The sequence below is a fragment of the Coturnix japonica genome, chromosome 2 (assembly GCF_054131305.1).
Source record: "Coturnix japonica strain WE chromosome 2, WE-NBRP24, whole genome shotgun sequence".
Lineage (NCBI taxonomy): Eukaryota > Metazoa > Chordata > Aves > Galliformes > Phasianidae > Coturnix > Coturnix japonica.
Window position 1 is genome coordinate 131,256,960 of NC_140664.1, and position 19,421 is coordinate 131,276,380.

The 19,421-nt window shown below is 35.9% G+C and overlaps 1 protein-coding gene across 4 annotated transcripts in view; it reads left to right on the top strand.

Annotated features, from left to right (window-relative positions):
* PTPRN2 (protein tyrosine phosphatase receptor type N2) overlaps positions 1-19,421 on the top strand; it is a 608,667-nt gene that overhangs the window by 250,053 nt on the left and 339,193 nt on the right. For all 4 annotated transcript variants that reach the window (XM_032442979.2, XM_015852813.3, XM_032442980.2 and 1 more), the window contains exons 10-11: positions 1,518-1,604; positions 18,023-18,102. In XM_032442979.2, the coding sequence (XP_032298870.1) occupies positions 1,518-1,604; positions 18,023-18,102 (167 nt within the window). The remainder of the gene's footprint in view (positions 1-1,517; positions 1,605-18,022; positions 18,103-19,421) is intronic.

Genomic DNA, 19,421 nt, shown 5'->3' on the forward strand with positions numbered 1-19,421 from the left:
AACATTTCTGTCTCATACATCTAGAAAAACTCTAAATTTATCTGGTGCCTTGAGGGGCTACCTCTGCCTGTGTGACAGGAGGTCTCTTGAGCATTTTGGGTTAGTAGCATGAAGGGAGGCTGAACAATTCCAGCCTAACCAAGATCCCCGAGACATCCCATTATTTAAATAGAGATGCCCTTAGGGCAGTGTATGCAGAACCCAGCACAGTAAATAAATAAATAAATAAGCAGCTCTCATTGCAGACGATAAATAAATCTGCAGCCGTAATTACAGTGCAATAAAATTAGATTCAAAAAAACTTTGACTGTGAAGCAGAAATAATAACCTAGGCACAGAGCTCTGAGAGGTCTTTTTCCCCTTAGTCCAGTTGAAAAGATCATGTCTAACAGTATGTAATTTTTTGACACCTCCTTCTCTTACTTGTTATAAACCCTTGAAGGAAAAGATACAGAACCTTTTCTCCCCTGGGTTAGTTTCATCAGAGTTGTTTCTGATTTAAAGTGGCATAAGTCAGATAAGTATCAGGCTTGTAAGGTTTAGTGTTATGAGTGTTGGGGCTTTGACAGTGTTGAGAATAATTCTATGATCACAATTTAGAGAATGCTGCATTTATTGTTCTCAGTATATCTTGTTGTATAATTTTCATATCTTTTTACATTCTAAATACATTTTTATTTGGTTTCACAGCACTAAACAACAGCTAAACAAAGTACAGTCTGTCTATTAGAATGTTCATAGCACACCTTTACAGATCTAGCAACTCTAATAACCCAAAAGTTTTATAGATATCTATTTTGCATCTAGATAAATGCTTTCTTTTTTTTTCTTTTTTCTTTTTAATGCTAGCAGTCCTCTTGTGTTACGCTTGATTGCAACCTGCTTTCCAAATTAAAAAATGTAAATGTGGCATCGACAAAGGTTAAAAAGATTTAAAGTGGGTTCTGTCAGCAGTGCATACGCACAGCAAACTAAATCCTATGTATCTAATCAGTGTCCTCTGGTCTGTGTGCCTTGCTCCATTGTTTACTCTTAAATCCATAATAATTTTGTATCCTTTCACTGGGCAAAGATTCATTTTAAAAACTAATGAATTTAAAAATATGCTTTTCCCTTGTCCATTTGCTACTGAGCCTGCAATTTGACTTTCATTGTTTGTTTCCCTCCTTGTCTCGTCAATCCTTTTCTCTCTTTCTGTCCTTTTACTTTATTACATTTTTTATTGAGGATCAAGATGAACTGGTTGCTGCATCATGGGCCCATTACACTTCCTAACAATTCCATTTACACCTTATTGTTTGTCTTATTGCTGGAAAATTCAGGTGATTCATCATGCCTGAAGAAGCACCTGATCCCAATTCCCTTGATATCACGATCACTATGTGACAGGAATACAGTTACTGGTGGCTTTCAGAATCTAAGAGGCCAAGGTGATAACTCTTTTGGGACTTCTAGCCTCTCAAGTATTGATGAGTTCCATTTTCGTAACGCTGTGTTTTCTTGCTCCCTTTCAACAGCCCCCTGAGTGTGGAAAAGGGCCTGGAGTTAATAAAGGATGTGGCAGATCTCCTGAAGCTGCAGATGAGTGCCTTCGATGATGTCAAGTATGTACACGGAATTTGCCTCTTTTTATTTTGTTGTGTTTATTATTTTTCAATCATTCATCTTACAAGGGAATGACTTCCCTTTAATACCAAAATTAACAAGAGTATATGCACAAACAAGAGAGTATTATGATCATCTTTATAATGTCCCCTATACACATTTAAGAAAAAAAATATTCAATACAAACTATAAAGACTGAAATAACCCCATGCTCCCAAAGGGAAATATCTCTTCAAGGTGCTGTAAATATATACCCATCTTATTTAAAAGAGGTTGGTTAAGCAAGTATTGTAAATGGTCATCATACTCAGCATTGCTGAGGGTGAGAGAAAATCACAGAGGGTTAAAAACTTGGGTTCCTGGATTTCAGTATGACACATGGCACACTAGGTCATGCTGCTTGGACAGCTACTCATTTAACATTTAACCACTACAGGGAGTTCAGCTGTGTTGAAATGCTGCTTTTCTTATGGTTTGTGCTGTTAAATGTGCTGTATGGTAATCACCTAAGTTAGGAGGTTATGAGTTACCACATTTGGTAAAAAATATATATTAATTGGTAAAAATATATATATACCACATGTGGTAATACATATATTTATATAATGGAGATTTTCTGAAACCACTTTGGTGGGAACATTTACTTTATAATCCTTTAGTTTAGTTAATAAAATAGTTTGATAGGGAAGTAATGGAAAAGAAGAATCATCTGTGGTTGGTTTGTTACAGCATGCTGGAAAGAACTCATATGCTGGTTCACAGAAAACAACTCTTATCTGAGTAACATCCAGCTTCTGCCTATATTTCAGTGTTTGGGGCTGCTTGGTTTTCGCTGCGAGTCGTGTTGCTGATGGGCAGTGCCTTTCTTAGCCTTTCTTGTGCTTTTGCCTTAACCTTTGGATCAAGTGAATGCAATTCATATTTTTTAATGCTGTGTTTTTAGCCATGGATTGAAGATGTTGAATATTTGGTGGAAATGTTTATTATTTTTTGGAAAAAAATAAATTCTGCCAATTCTATTACAGAATATAAGATAGAAAATAGAGTACTAGTAAGGGTTGACTTTGACATATGACAAAAATTGGGCATAAATAATTTTGTTGTTTAGAAGGAAAATATTTACATGTGATGTTAGAACCATCCTTTATACAGCTTAATGACTTTTTTACTTGCATTTTATGAAATGTACTTTTAGTGAAAACTGAATTTTGTAATTACAAAAAACGATGTTATATGGCCTTCCTTATAAAAAGAATTTTCAACCTTGAATTTGAATACTAGCAGATAAATCAAAGCCTGCTGCACATTCAAAGGGATAATTCCACAGAACAAGTTCTCTGCTGGAATCAATGGGTTCTACTTCATTAACTTCATTCATTTACAGTAAAAGAGATCTTTCACCTACCTTTCTAATTGTTAGCATAAAACCTGTTTATTTTTTCTTTTTTCTTTTTTTAACCATTTGATAAATTGCAACAACATTGCAATTCTCAAGTTGTAGACTTGTTCTTTAGTGGAAAATATCCCTCCAATGAAATAGCAAGCTATGAATAATTTTTTTCCTTTCCTTAGTATGGAACTTCAGGGAAACTGAGTATTTTGCACCCATTAACATGCAGTCATATAACAGAATTAGAAGTATTTGTATGATATGGTCCGTATTTTAGAAGTGCATTATGAATGATGATAACTACAAGAAGAACAGACTATTTTGTCTATCTGAGCAATGCTTTCATAGATCTTTGCCTTTTTAACGCATCTATAAATCTGTAAAAAGTTATCCCAAATCCAGAGTTAGGGAAGAATTCATCCATTATAAATCTTTAGTCCAAAAAACGAGGTACTTAAGCTCAGGTTAAACCCATGAAGTTCTATAGAAATACAGAGCTGGACACCAGACAGCAGAAGCAGAAACTTTAGAAAAAAAAACTCATCATGAAAAGAAGTCATGTTTTCAAATGATATCAAGCTGAGTGGTGCCATCGATACACTGGAAGGAAGGGGAGCCATCCAGAGGGACCTGGACAGGCTGGAGAAGTGGGCCTGTGTTAACCTGATGAGGTTCAATAAGACCAAGTTCAGGGTGCTACACTTGGGTTGAGTCAACCCCAGGTATTTATACAAACTGAGGGAGGATCTCCTTGAGAGCAGCCCAGTGGAGAAGGACCTGGTGGTCCTGGTGGATGAGAAGCTGGATATGTGCTGGCAGTGCTTGCTTGCAGCCTGGAAAGCCAACTGTGTTCTGATCTGCATTAAAAAAGGGGTGATCAGCAGCGAGAGGGAGGTGATTGTCCCCCTCTGCTTGGAACTTGTGACACCCCATCTGCAGGACTGCGTCCAGGCCTGGGGCCCCCAGTACAGGAAGGATGTGGAGCTCTTAGAGCGGGTCCAGAGGAGGGCCACTAAGATGATCATAGGGCTGGTGCTCTTCTCCTATGAGGAAAGGTAGAGGGATCTGTTTGTTTAGCTTAGAGAAGGCTCCAGGGAGACCTCATTGTGGTCTTCCAGTACTTGAAGGGAACGTATAGACAGGATTGGGAATGCCTGTTTATGAAGGTGGATAGTGATAGGACAAGGGGGAATGTTTTTAAACTAAGGCAGGGAGGTTTAGGCTTGAGATCAGGAGAATGTTTGTCACACAGAGGGTGGTGGTACACTGGAACAGGTTGCCCAGGGAGGTTGTAGATGCCCAATACATGGAGGCATTCAAGGTGAGACTGGATGTGGCTCTGGGCAGACTGGTCTGGTGGTTGGAAGCCTTGCATATGGCGGCAGGATGATCATTGAGGTACTTTTCAAACCAGGCCATTCTATGATTTTTTGCATTTGTTTTTTTTTTTCTTTTATTGTCATTACACAGCCATCATTGGAAAACTGGACATGAAAACTCTGGTTACTGTCTGAATGGCATACTGGAGAGCAGTTTGGAGAAACACCTAATGATATGGTTATTTCTAATTTGCCATTGACATATTGAAATGTGAGGATGAGACTTCAGAGGAAATATTTTATTTTACCAGTCTTTCTTTTTCTTTTTTTTGGATTAAAATTTTCAGTTTTCTCTTTCCCTTCCAAGAATTCTGAAAGGGAAAAGAGAGTGTAAGTCTGAATACTGCAAAGATTTCAGATTAAAGTCATTTTAATGAGAGCCACAAATTTCATAGTTCAGACAAAGCCATCACATGTGAGAGGAATAGTATAAAAACGGAGGACAGAGAGTGAGTGCTGAATTTTTTAATGTTCTCAAATAAGGTATTTTGTCCTATATGCAAAAATTGATCTCAAATGATCAAATGATTCACAAAGACATTACTACATTTAGTTAGTTTTATCTGCAGATATCCTTCATTCCTCCATATATTTTTATTTTTTTCCTCTGCCTCAGAGTCTGGTTAAGTGAACAGCAGCTTTTTTTTTCAATGGGTTCCTACTGATTACCATGTTTTTTTTCTTGATTTTATTTGATGCATGGTAGTAATCAGCTTATCTTATCTTCTCTTTCACAATCCTGCCAACTTTAACCGATGGCCTGCATTTCACAACGTACCCTCAGGCTTGGCTCCCAGAGCGTTCAGTCCACTTCTACAGTTGGTTTGTTGTCAAGTTTGCACTGACATAAACTTTGCTCACCCTGTGAAGCAGATGATTGGGAATAGATTTGGGGAATACACAATTAGAAATAACTTCCATACTGAAGAAAAGATCCAGCATGTTAGCTGTCACTTCTGGATACAGGCTGAATCTTTATGGAAGTAATAGTTATGCTTAATATGTTTTGTTAATGGTTATGTAGCTGTCAAATAAATTCCATTATTTCTTATTACATCATTAGAGACCATTAAAAGGATATTAGCATGCTGATGTAATTATGCAAGCAGACGTAAAATGACTATAGTTATGATTTTATAATCTAATTATGGGTGTCCAATGCCTCTGGTGATTGATTGTTGGACTGGTATCATGGATTGCAGTCAGATGGGTAGGAGTGCTTGGAGGGCTTTTTTTTTTAAAGCTAATATTACCTCTGCAATCTGCAATATCGACCTTTTTGTAATTAAAGCTCTTGATACATTATAGAATAAACTTGTGAATGCAACAGGTTATCAACAAACATCCAAATATTATAAAGCTATTAAAATTTGTTAGCTCAGCTGTGAAAGTAGTGGAAAGAACACCCAGAATGTATAGTAAAAGAAACATACATGACTTCTTTGGTTTCTTACAGGAATGCAAATTATTTCTGTGCTCTTATTTTCTCATACCTGGGATATTTAGTGAGAGCATTGCTAATGGGAGGTTTTCAGTTCTAATTTTAGCTGAACACCTTTACATGAAAGGAAAACAAATTATTCTGATGTCATAGTATTTCAGACTGCATATTATACGATTCTCAGCATCCAGTCAAGTGTAATATTTTCTCCTGAATATTACATCCTTTTATGTACACTGCAGTAGCACTGATTTTTTTTCTTTTCCTTCTCATTTCTCTCTTTACCTGTTTATGATTTTCTCTACTGCTGTTGTAGGTCTCTTGTTCTACATATCTCTTCTTCCCAATTTTAATCTATCACTTTTGCTTCCTCCTGTGCATTTCAATGAGCATCTTTGTCATTTTTGCCTTTCAATACACTTCAGCGAAGTACTCAATAAACTGCCCTTCCAGAAGATGTGGTAACTTGACAGAAAAGTGTTTCTGTAATTTTTCAATGGAAAACCTGTAATAGGGCACCCAGTATTAATTCCATAAAAATCTTTAATGTTTATGTGTTACTGATATTTTGGAGTTTAGCAGTTGTTGTCTTTATAGGTCTTTAAACTATATATGTAATTTTTGGGGTACACAGGGTATTCACTGAATTTCAAGTGCTAATGTAAACAGATTTTGTAAGCTGATTCTGATTATCTAATGTGAATTCCTGGACTGCAAAACCATAACATTTAATATATACCCTATCAGTACAGTTGGTTGCACATGTATCATACATCCAGTGCTAAGATAAAAACCTGTATCACGGAGCTTTTGGAGTCTAAAGCTCAAAGTAAGAGGCCTCAGGTTGGCTGTTTAACTTTCACCTGAATGTTCTCACTGAGATTAGAGATGAACTCAATGAGTCAAATTGTGTTTTACATGAAAAATGAAAATTCAACTTAAATAGTGCTATGTATGGAAACTATGTGGAAGCTTCAGCTGGCAAATATGTTAAACAATTTCTAGCAGTCACAGCAGTGTGGTTTGACATTTTGAAAGTAAAATGCTATAATTTTTCAATTTAAAGAAATGTCTCATTTCAAAATTTAATTATGTTTGGCTTGGAAGGCAAATACTTCAATTTTGGTGATAAAAAATAAACTAACAATTTTGGAGCTAACTCAAGCTATCGTTTGGTGTTTGTTTTTTGTTTTTTTGTTTTTTTTTTTAATTTTTTGTCCAGCTGACCAAAAATATCAATCTTTCAATAGCAACAAATCATGAGATAGTCTTGAAATATTCTATAATATCTTTATATATGTTTTTATGGAACTCTGTCTGATTCCATATGCAGGAAATGAAATGCTCAGCTAATGAGCAGCTCTTCTATGTTCCATTTTATCTTCATTGTTCAGTGTGTGGCTTCAGGCTTTCTTTATTCCATGTTATTCAAATCCTGCTCTGAGGTCAGAAAATCCATTTCTTCTCAGTTTTGCTGTTGTTTTGTTTTGTTTTCCTGTGGTACTCTTTTCTAGTCTATCAAAGCGTTTGACAAACTTCAATTGATAGCCATTATAAGAACAATATGGAGCTAGAGTTTATGCATGAAAGTATTAATGACAAAGTATCTACTAATTTGAACTGTCCAGTCTGATATCTAAGAGTATGTCTTGGATTGTTATCTTCTGTGAAGAACTTCAAATATTGAGACACAGATCTTGTTGGCTTCAATTACTGTTCTGAGTGTTCAGCAGTCCCAGAAGTCAGCTGTCAGTTTAAGCAATGCTTCTGTAAAGTAATAATACTACTAATATAGAAAACATTCCATGACTTGGCTTCAAATGAACAGAGTCTTAATTTGAATCTGAGGTGGTACCAGCAGAATTCAGGGTAATGAAAGGTCCTTAAGATTCTTATAGCTCCACATCTGTTTTGTAAAATACTACCCAAAGTCTGCAAAAAATGGCGTTAAAGATCCTAAAAATAGTTATCTGCTCTTCTATCTGACCATCCTTGGACATCAGGGATGCTATTGAACTACTGTTTTTTTTCAGTAGTGAGGGTACTGGCACTTTCTGGCTTCTTTAAAAGAAAAACAAACCTCACATGACCAAACAATAGTTATCATTACCCTTGTTCTTAGGAAGGGCTGAAACGGTTGGGCTGGAATAATACAATCTGAAAAGCCAGCCAACCATCCCAGTGAAAAGAACGTGGACTGAGAAAGATATTTGAAAATCAAACCAAGTGGTGAAAGTTCAGGAAAGCTTTAAACTTGTTCAAATTAAAAATGTAGGGCAGGCACACTGATGAGTGAAGCTCTCAGTCTCACCTATTATGAATGTGCATTGGCTGTAGTGTCCTAATCATGCTATATAGGTTTTGTTCATTGTTTGTCGTGTTATTTTTCTAACACCTGAAAAACTCAATCAGCCAGTTAATCATATTCAGTCATCCAGAACCTAAATGCTGGAACAGTACTTGGTATTTTCATTTCATCATGCTGATGGATTATGACATTTGGTATATGTACGCTCTAGATGTGAACATCTCAGTAAATTGTTGGTAGCTTGAAAGGCAGGATAGTGTGAGGGAGGCTTATTTAACCCAGTGAACTGTAGTGGGACAGGTAGCACAGTGTCTGGTTTGGTTTTGTACTTGCCAGTAACATGAAACTTCCCACTGCTGTACAAGTTCCCCATGATTCCTTTCTCCTTGATTCAGTGTGAAGCATCTTTATTCTGTACACCTGTGGGTGAATCTTGTGAAATTTTTTATTTCTAGATTGGCAGATTATACCATCTATGCTAGTTAGAGAGGAGTTTTCAAATACCGTGCTTATAAAAAGCCATATGATCCATCTTCTTATTTTGGTGTAGTATAAACTATCAATAGGTTGAATTTTTACTTCCACTACATTCATTGTCCAGAAATTAAGCAACATTTTTATTTACAACTGTACTTTTCCTAAGTGTCAATAAAAACTGAGACCTTTCAAAAAAGTTGGAAAATATTTGTGATTTATTTATTTATTTATTTATTTATTTATTTAAAATTTAAATAACAAAACAACAGGCTGAGGTTATTTGACATAATCTTGTTTAAAATGGTATAAAAGCATAACTCAGAAATAATGGCACCACTTTTATTCAAACTTGACTTCTTCTACAGATTTAATGAGTCTGGAAAACAAATTGTCTGAAAAATGTACTGCTGTAACTCATTGCATGCAGGCTTTTATAAGAAATTACATTGTGTTTTCTGGTACATATTGTCTTATTTGACAACTAATTTTTAATATAAAGATGCATCAATTTTATATAAATGAGGACAAGGAAACAAAAATAAGGTGGAAGTTTCAACTATGCATTCCTTTACTTAAAAATGAGAGATTTCTCAGCCTTGGTGTTACATTAGTCTTGTGGTATTTTTCCCCTGAGGTACAATATATTTTGTGTGCTTTTCTTTAATAAATGTGCATATAACCAAGATCATTTTGCCTTTCCCACTGCAACGTTCCCACTAGAAAAATATAAAAATATATTAAAAATAACAAGAAGGATTTTGGCCTGCAGCATTTTATGAATTGTAGGTGACAAAATAGAGAGACTACAAAAATCTAGGAAGACTCCTATAAATAAAAATGTACTAAGTTCAGCTTTCCATTACAGCATTTCATCTCATTAAAACAGAGGATTTGCACCTTTGTAATCAAACATAGAATGAAATTCTGTGTTACAAATGTATATCCATGTACTCAGAAGAAGCTGGGTTTTTTTGTAGATAAGTGAGCTTCAAAAGTTTATCTATTTTAAACTTCATACTTCTTCCTGTACTTTCTGGTTGTCACCATCCAGCTCAGTTTCAAAGCTTTTTGAATGACGGTGGTAGCAGTTTGTTTTCTTTGGTTCTCAGTTGTGCTGTATAATCCACACCAAAAAAATTTGTGCTCTATCTGGATCCTGTCAAATCTATGAGCATGCTGAACCTTTACCTCTGCAGAAGACCTAGCATGTGAGTCATGCTTTTCATTGCCAATTAAAAGTCACTTGTGCAAACTGAGGAAAAGGTGGCTTTCAACACAGGAGACACATTTTGAACAGTTCAGCAGACACAGTTACTAATACAGTAATACAGGTGTATTAGTAATACAGGTGTACTAATATACTATTACAGGTGCGCCAAAGTAGGTCTGATAACAGCAAAATGCATTGAATGTTTATTGCCTAAAACCTTAAGGCTTCTGTTTGTGTACTAGCAAGACTACCAAGAGAAATATGAATAGAATATTGTTATCTTTTCATTTCCTTTTAAAAAAGACATAACTTTGTTATTATTTAGCTTAATCATTTGAGAGTGAAAAAATACACTGTATATTTTAAGCAGAATTTTGAGGCCATTTTCCCAGTCTGAAGGTCTATTGCTTCAAAAAAAAATTATAGCACTTGTTTGTTTTTTTCTTTAGATGCTGTAATTAAGAACTATATTAGCATGCCAGGCAAAGCTGGCAACTTTCACGTACTCACCATGGTGAAAATGTCAAATTTCATGGCTTGTGACGGATTAATAGAAAAAATATTTAAAAACTGTGTGCTATTCATAGATCTTGAGTGATCATTGAAGGTTGCATTTGGTGAATAATAAAAATAAGAACAAATGAATATAGCATCGATCTCCAAATTGAGCGTTGCCCATTTTCAAACTATTTCAAATTTTAAGGTTAGCAAAAAATCCTCACCAAAAATGAACTGATTTGTAAAGTCTTTAAAGTACTCTCTCCTCAAGTTTTGCTTTGTAAATGAGCATCGGTGTATTCAGAAATAATTAAAAAAAAAAAAAAAAAAAAAAAAAAAAATAATAATAATAATAATAAACAATAAATAAATAAATAAAAAGCTTCCATATCAGATGATTAATGTAAAAATATGTAAAAGTCAACCATTTTAATATTGATTGGTATCCGTTACTCTCCAGACATAGACCGCTATCCTTGGAAATATCCCTTTATGGATGAATCATATGTTTTCTATGACTTTATTCTTGAAATTATCCTAATGACAGTAGAATCAGTGAGACAAGTGCACCAGAATGACTTCATTGGAGCATATTGAAGAAGGACTGGAAAGGACAGTGCAAGGTGTCCAAATAATTATCTGATTTATGATGGCTATGTATGTGGATTACAGTTGTAAATCTGATCAGTAACCATCAAGTTTGGCCCAAAGTTTTTTTTCCATGTAATTCCATTTGCAGGATTTGGTTGCTCTGAAACTGGCTATCTAGCTAATCTTTCTAATCTATCTGCTGAATACACCATACCCTGCTGCATGGCGTAAACTGTTCTTATCAAATGTAAATAGTAACAGAAAATTCTTCACTAGCTGGTGAATTTGTAAGCTTTGCCACTGGTGTCTTTCCCATGGCAAGGATTTTGTTTTTTCATAGAATTGTCGAATGGCTTGGTTTGGAAGGAACCTTAAAGGTGATCTTGTTCCAACTCCCTTCTGTGGGCAGGGCTGCCAGACATTAGAACAGTCTGCCCAGAGCCCCCTCCAACATGGCCTTCAGCACTTCCAGGGATGTTGTATCCACCACTTCTCTGTGCAACCTGTTCCAGCACCCCACCACTACTTAAGTAAAAATGTTTCCCCCACATCTAATCTTAACTTTCTTCCCCTTTCCCTATCACAGTCCTATCAAACTGTGTAAAAAGTCAGTTCCCCTTCTGTTTGTAAGCTCCCTTCAAGTACTGGAAGGCCACAGAGAGGTCCCTCTGAGCCTTCTCATCACCCTCTACTCCCTCAGTCTTTCTTTGAAGGAGAGGTGCTCTCGCCTTCTAACCATCTTCATGGCCCTCCTCTGGACCTGCTTCAACATCTTCCTTTTACTGAGGGCCCCAGGCCTGGGTACAGTACTCCAGTCATTTCCTTCTGTTGTGTCAGCTGCACCATTCAGCTTGGCATCATCCTCAAATTTGTGGAGAATACACTCAATCCCATTGTCTGTGTCACTGGTAAAATGTTAAACAGTGTTGGTCCAAAACAGACCCTTGTGGGACAACACTTGTCACTGGCCACCGCCTGGACTTAAGAGCCAGTAACCACAACTCCCTCGCTGCGACTATCTATTGATAGTCCAGCCTTCAAATACATAGCTCTCCCTCTCCTATTTAAAGATAAGGATGTGGTGTGGGATGATGGCAAAGACCTTGCACATGTCCAGGCAGACAACATCCATTGCCCTCCCTTTGTTCACCAATGCTGTTACTCTCTTGAAGACAGCCACCAGACTGGTCAGGCAGTCTCATCTCATGTGTGCCTTAGTGTAGCTTCAAAGAGGATCTTCTCCATTTTCTTCCCAGGTACAGAGGTGAGACTCACTGGACTGTAGTTTTCTGGATCCTCTCTCTTTCTTAAAAACTGGAGTGATGTTTCCTTTTTTTCCCAGTCACCAGGGACTTGGCCTGCCAGTCCTGCCTTTTCCACTTTGGTGAATAAGTGAGCATCAGCTAGTTCCTTCAGGACTATGGATGTATGGATGTATGTTGTCAGGCCCTAGACAATGTTCATTCTCAGGAGGCAGTCTCAAATCAGATATTCATCTTTAGTATTTTGCCATTGTCAAGTATTGATGGTGTTGATGTTTGTACAACGTATCTTCTTTAACTTTCCCTCTGCAAGTTAGATGGAAGTTGAATACAGAAACATGTCTGCAGGCCATGTTGCAAACAAATGCATACAAATTTAATGTATGTATATGATATAAATATTAATGGATAAGATCATGTATTTTGGGCAGTAATGCAGCTCACTGTGGAACACTCTTTGTTGCTCTGCAATTTGAGAAGCATGTTAAGAGTTACCAGAGGAGGGTTCCAAGAACTTGAACTATTCTTTAAAGAGAAGACTGAAATAGGAAAAAAAAAATCAAATTCATCATTGGATGTAAGAAATGAGAGTAGACACAGCTGTACATTGAGTTGATCACTTCAGATAATTTACCTCTTTTTAAAATTAAAAATTAAGCATGCTTATAAACAGTAAGTATATTAAAGATGGCCAATTTTAGTACTAAGTCTAGCTGATGGTCAAAATACTCAGCAGTCCAGGAAAGCTGTTTTGTAGAAGCTGACACCAGACCACAATACACTCTTCACAGATTTCCAGAATATTAGAGGTATAATCAGTACTTGCATATGTAATATAAATAGTATTGAAGAAATTATCCACAAAGTAACTTTTGATAAAAGGTTCTGGTCAAAAATACTGGTGAAGCCTGTATCAGGTTATTGATGTATTTGTAGTTAATTTGAATAACAGAAGGAGCTCAAATAGCAAGTATATACTTTTAATTCATCTCTGTAATATATAAGGACGCGACCAGGTGCATTACTGTGCCTTTGCTATGCTCTCTAAGTCATGTTATCCAAACGTACTGTATTAAAAAAGCACATCACCTGCATTTTTTTCTGTCAATTCAATCTGATATGTTTATAGCTAATACTTTTAATATATAACACATTTTCACAAGTGTGAGCGTTTTACTTTTCCAAAATTGAGAAGGTGAAAAGGAGGCTGAAGAGCAATCTAAACAATGGACATCAACTTTTAATTCCTAAACACAATAAGCACAGAAATATGTAGACATTGCGAGTCATTAGTTCAAGCCCACCAAACATTTCCTGAAACAATTACCTTCACTGCTATAAAATTTACTTTGCACAATCCTCTGGAGCGTTACTAATTGCTTTTCTTAACCCCCAGAGATTAAAGGATTTTGAAATGAGCATATAGACAAGTGGCAACTCTAATTTCAAATTTAAGCTTTATTAAGGCAAGATCTGTTATACGAAACAGTGTAATTAAGAGACTGTTTAATGACGGCAATATCCAGTCCTGATCCCCTCATCTTCCTCCTATCTTGAGAAATCACATTCTACTTTTATTTTTTCAAAGTATGATGCAACCTTGATTCATTTCCATCTGGCATCAGCTCTATGTCTCATCTTCAAGAATGCATATAACCATGTTGGCATATGTTTCTCAAATCCTTTTCCACTAGGGGGTATGATAGACTGTGACTCTATTTCACAGTAAACCTGAATGTTATTGTAGTACTAAAGTACACACACATGAGGGAGAAGAACAGGCAGGCAAAGCTTGGTACATAATTTATGGAGATTTAAAACCTGTCATTCATAAATATAATTATAAGCAAAGGCTTGAAAGTGATATGGACCTTGCCATACTGATCATGGTCCAGCTCTGTTTATTCAGATCATCCATTTGTTTACAGACAGAATAAAAATGTTAATCTGTAAAACTGTTAATGAAAATAAATACTTCTATTTTACTTCAAGAATATTTATTTCTTTGTGTGTTGTGCACTCTCCCACCTTCAGATGGGAAATAAAAACCCAAGGGGAGGGAATATTATTAAATCAGCAATCAACCTTCAAGTCGTTTTGGTATAAACACCGTAATTACTTCATCTCTAGTAAACAGAATATAAGACAACAGCACATAAGTGTGACAATTTGCAATATGCTTTGAATGTCATTGTTAAAAAAAAAAACAACAAACAAACAAAAAAAACCCAACTAATATGGCAGAAGGCGACATTATTGAAATATATTTATAAAAAAGCAGAAGTTGTGACAGCCAACAGTAATTACTCACTAAATTTCTAGTAATAAATTTACCAGGTCATTGTAACAGACATTACGTTTTGCATGGAGAGAAGTCACCGTTTATTATTGTAGATACCAGAGCTGCTTAACTTTATTCAAAAATACATCAGAAGATAGTATTCTGAGAGAAAAAATAAAATAAAATAGCATATGGGATTATGGTGGTATAGTTCAGATGCCTTCCAAAACTCACAAGGTGGATTTCAGTTCAGTTATGTCAGAATAGACAACTGCACGTTTACATAGGTGTAATCATAGCAGCATAGCATGCATCTTGTTGGGAAAAAAGAAATTGTTAAACAAAAATGTTACTGAAAACATTACTTTCATAGGTGAAGGATGCTATTACCTACCACTTCTAATCTCTTGGCTAAGGAAGAAGAAATGATGCATTGTGTGTTAGATTTTGTTAATGTTTCTGGTGTCTCTTAGATCTGTGGTATCTTTCTTTGGCGTGGCTGGCTGGGCTCTGGCATGACGTTGCCTGCCTCTGAGCAGGGTCATGCTGGCCTTGATTTGTGGTAGTGGTATATTTGCAATTCATCTGGTCATAAACATTACTGTGCACTTCAGCAAGCCCTGGTATTTAGAGAATTGCCATTAATATTTTCTAGGTTGCAGAAGGTTTGACAGCTGCGTAAGGAAGCAGTCTTGCCTGTCTAAAGAAAAGTTTCTGGCTAGGAAAGGACCAGGGATGCATTTGATACATCGTTCTATCCTGTCTCAAGATGATCACCATCTTGTTAAAAGAGTCTTTTTGAAAATATTTTGCAGTCTAATAATTACTGGTTTTGTTTAAATGGTCTCGTCCAACATATAAATGAACAATGAGGAATTCCCCAAAGGGCATCTATTGTTATTGAAATGTTTATTTATTGAGTGCTTTTGCCAGAAGCCCCCCATGAGAAAAATCTTGTTTTATGAGCTTCTCAAGCAGTCAGTTCCCAAAATATCTAGTAGAAAAGCAATTTTGGCCATACAATTCCAGGGTCTTTTGTTTGCTTTTAAATAATTGAAAGAATACCAATGTGCAAAAAGTAGTGACTTTATTTTCTTTATTTTGCAAATGTTCCTAATGAAATTCTGCTTATGTTGTGCTTGAGTTCCTCATGTTCAATCATTCAGTGATTACAATGGAGAAAAAAAATAGCATCCCATCCAGTAGTGCAAGAATAGGTATTTGAAATGATTCTTAGATTTCTTCTTTCCTGCAGCAAGTGTGAGTATTAATATAATCCCTGTCCCATATGGAATTTTTATCCCACTCTATATCTCATTCTATCTTTCCCTCTATTTCCCTACATCCTCTTAGCCATGAGGAGCATTGTCAGTGCTTGTGACAGCACATACATTGGTACAACTCATCTGCTCTGAGTCCTGAGTACACTGGGCTTACTCAGGTGGAGTCAACTACTTTGTCTTTGCTCGTAAAGCAAGTGTAAATACACCATGTTTAATAGTTGGCATAAATTCCAGATTCTTGACTATAAAGAAATAGGTGATGGAGACTTGGGAGAATTATTTAAAGCTCTTTGTTTATGCAGTCCTGGGTGTGGGACAAATGTGTACTAGGTTGTTGCCTGCTTTTATTTGAAGCAGACCACTAATTACACTGTATCTGAGCTGCCAGAGAGAAATCATCATTTCTCATAGTTTGGGAATGCAGGAAGGACAGTGCAAGATTCGTTATATTCAATGCATGATAAAATCAAACTCCCAGGTGGCTGTTATGGTTGATTATCTCTATGTTAGTGGCAGAAATGGGGAATGGCCTGCTTTTCTGTAACACGTTTTATATATCTTAAGTAATGCAATTGTAGAGTGTTATAAGCAAACATACTGCTTAAATGATGTTCATAAATGCTTTATAATTGCCTAACATTATTAAAATGCATTTCTTGAACATTAATGACTTGACATCTGTAGTATCCTTTAGCAATAAAATCGCTATTTTAGTTTTCTCCCATCCGGAAGAATATTTAAAGAAAAATGGTTGATTAATGACAGTTTCTATTAGCTATGGAATAAAATATGCACAATGCATGCTTTACTAGTAAAATATTGCTCCTTAGTCTTACTCCAATTCCTTTGTGACTTCAAAGCAAAGTCTTAACAATCAATAGTACTTTTCTTCTACCTAAAATGGCAAGTCTAAAGGTGTTTCTGTTTAGGATACATGTGATGCAATTAAGTGCTCGCACTTCATTAACTACTCTCCGTTGTATGAACGGAGAATATAAATGCAAATTGTTAGTAAAAGAATAATTTAATACTTCATTTCAAGCCCTGCAGCAAAATTATTTTTCAACTTCTTTTGTGCAGCAGTTTTTCAGATTTCACTCTCTCATGAGTCATGGCTATATTAGGTCAAAGCATGTTACCTGTATGATCCTCATCAATTTACCACAGCTGAAGCACGTGTTATCCATAGTATAATTCTAATGCTTCTCACTGTTTGTGTGAATAGTAAAAAATTAGGCACCCACATAACACATAATATGTAAGAAAATTGCTATGTGCCAGTTTTCGTGTTGCACTCTCCTCTGCTATATAAATATACATTCTAGTTACTACTGTAGCTTGCAATCTGAAAAATTTTCTTAAAATTACTTTGACCATGATTGTGTGTGTTTTCTTATCTTTGTTTTCTTTTTCTTTTTAGTATCTTTTTTTAGTATTTTGGTATAATATTGGAATGAAAATCTCTTTATTCTTTCATCAGATGTGCATTAAAGTTGGATATTATTGAGATGAGAGGAGAATGAATGCACTACTGCATATGTAGATTTATTTGCACTGAAAAAAATACAAATTTATTTATTTATTTATTTATTTATTTGAAACTTGAATATATTTCTCTTTATTTAGCTAATTAGTATCTTACTCTGCAAATGCACTGTAGATTCTAAAACCATAAATATCCATCAGGATACACCCAAATAGGTCACCACAGAGTTCCATCATTTCATAAGTTATTCACATAGATGGTAACCTCTGTTGTTAAAAGATAGTAATTTATGCCATCTTTCTTGTCAAAATCAGCCATTGGATCAGCTAAGTCCAAAATCTTTCCCTGGGTATATTCTTACAGAACATGTTTAACATATGTATTCTGAGTTGTTGTCTTTTATTATTCCTCTGATTTAGAGTTGTGACAATAGGACTAAACGTGTACTGATGTTAATTTGAAACTTTATGTAATCTTTTTAGATGCTGAATTCCAGTGAAGTTCTGTGTTGCTCCTGGGTGAATAATAATTTCCATGCCTTCATTTTCCATTTTTGTAATAAGAACAGTGTTTACAGGATTGTTTTGAAGTTTAGTTTTATCTCTGAAATTCTTTCAGACAGACATAAGACGCATGCTTAAAAAAAGGAAAACCACAAGAGGTATAAGAATGTATGCAAATGTAGCTAATGAAGCAAAAGGAACAGGGCTAAATGGTGTCTTAATGGTTTCTCCTTAAAAACCTATTTTGAAAAAGAATATTATGCCGTGTATCTTGATTGAGTCTTACATTTTTTAATAATCTTTTCTAGCATGCTGGGACCAGCTGTGACCTTCAGAGTGCACTCAAACCTCCAAAACATTTCAACTGCGGATGTTGCCAAAGCAGCAGGTAAGAATCCTTATCCCCCTCTGCAAAACTGTGTCCTCCCAGTTTAGAGGGCTGTAGGCAGACAGACAACATGGAGACCACACATTCTCCCTGGAAGGCTGGCATTAAGAAGGTAGACAATTGAGGGGTGAGTGGCTCATATGGAAAGTATAATGACTCTTAGTTAATTAAAAATGCCCAAGAATTCAGTGTTTCTAGAGAAGATGGATTAAACAGAGACTAATAAACATGGCTTAGCATGGTAAAAAATTATCCGTGTTGTCATAAGCTCAGAAAAACAATTAGATTTTCTTATTTTTTTTTAATGAGAATTTAATAGTGTTGTGTTTTTGATACTTTTAGAGGGGGAAAAAAAAGGTATTGTGTCTTAGCCTTAACTTCCAGATCAAAAGAAGATATAAACATATATATCTTCGCTGATGCATTGTTTATGCAATTTTCATGACCCATTAATCCTTGGAGTAAATACTGTATATCTGGAACTAAACTGCATCTGAATAAATACCACTGTTCTAAGGACTGCTCTTGGCTTCTAATCAACTTGGCTGCCAACTATATTATAAGGGAGTTGTTGACTGAAAGAAATCATTTCTGTAAAGCAACTCAATTGATAACTGATTTGTTTCCAAATTACCTAATTGATAGCTTTTAAAAATGATAAACAAACAAGTTGCAATATTGCTTACAAAGAGAAACAAAAAGAAATTCATTTAGAAAACCACTGGAATCCCAGAGCTGTCCATTAACAACTTCTGTTTCCCTATGGATGAATTCAGCAACTCTTCAATTTTGCACATGACTGTAGGATCAAGGATCTATTTCAAAGAGTCTGTAAGAGAATAACCACATGCATCAGTACAGATTAGAGGATGATGTGCTGGAGAGGAGCTCTGCAGAGAAGGACCTGGGTGTTCATGTGGACAACAGGTTGGCCATGAGCCAGTAGTGTGCCCTTGTGGTCAAGAAGGCTGGTGGTATCCTGGGGTGCATTAAAAGAGCATGGCCAGCTGGTAGAGGAATTTGATCCACCCCTACTACTCTGCCCTCATGAGTTCATGTTTAGACTACCATTTTGATCTGGCTCCCCAGATCAAAAATGACAATAGAACTCCTAGAAGGCCCAGCAAATGGCAACAAAGATGTTAAAGGACCTGGAGCATCTCCCGTATGAGGAAAGGCTGAGTAACCTGGATCTGTTCAGCCTGGGGAGAAGACTGAAAGGGGATCAGATAAATGTTTATAAATATCTAACTGGAGATGGGAGGCAAATGGATGAGGTCAGGCTCTTCCCTGTGGTGCACAGCAATAGGACAAGGAGT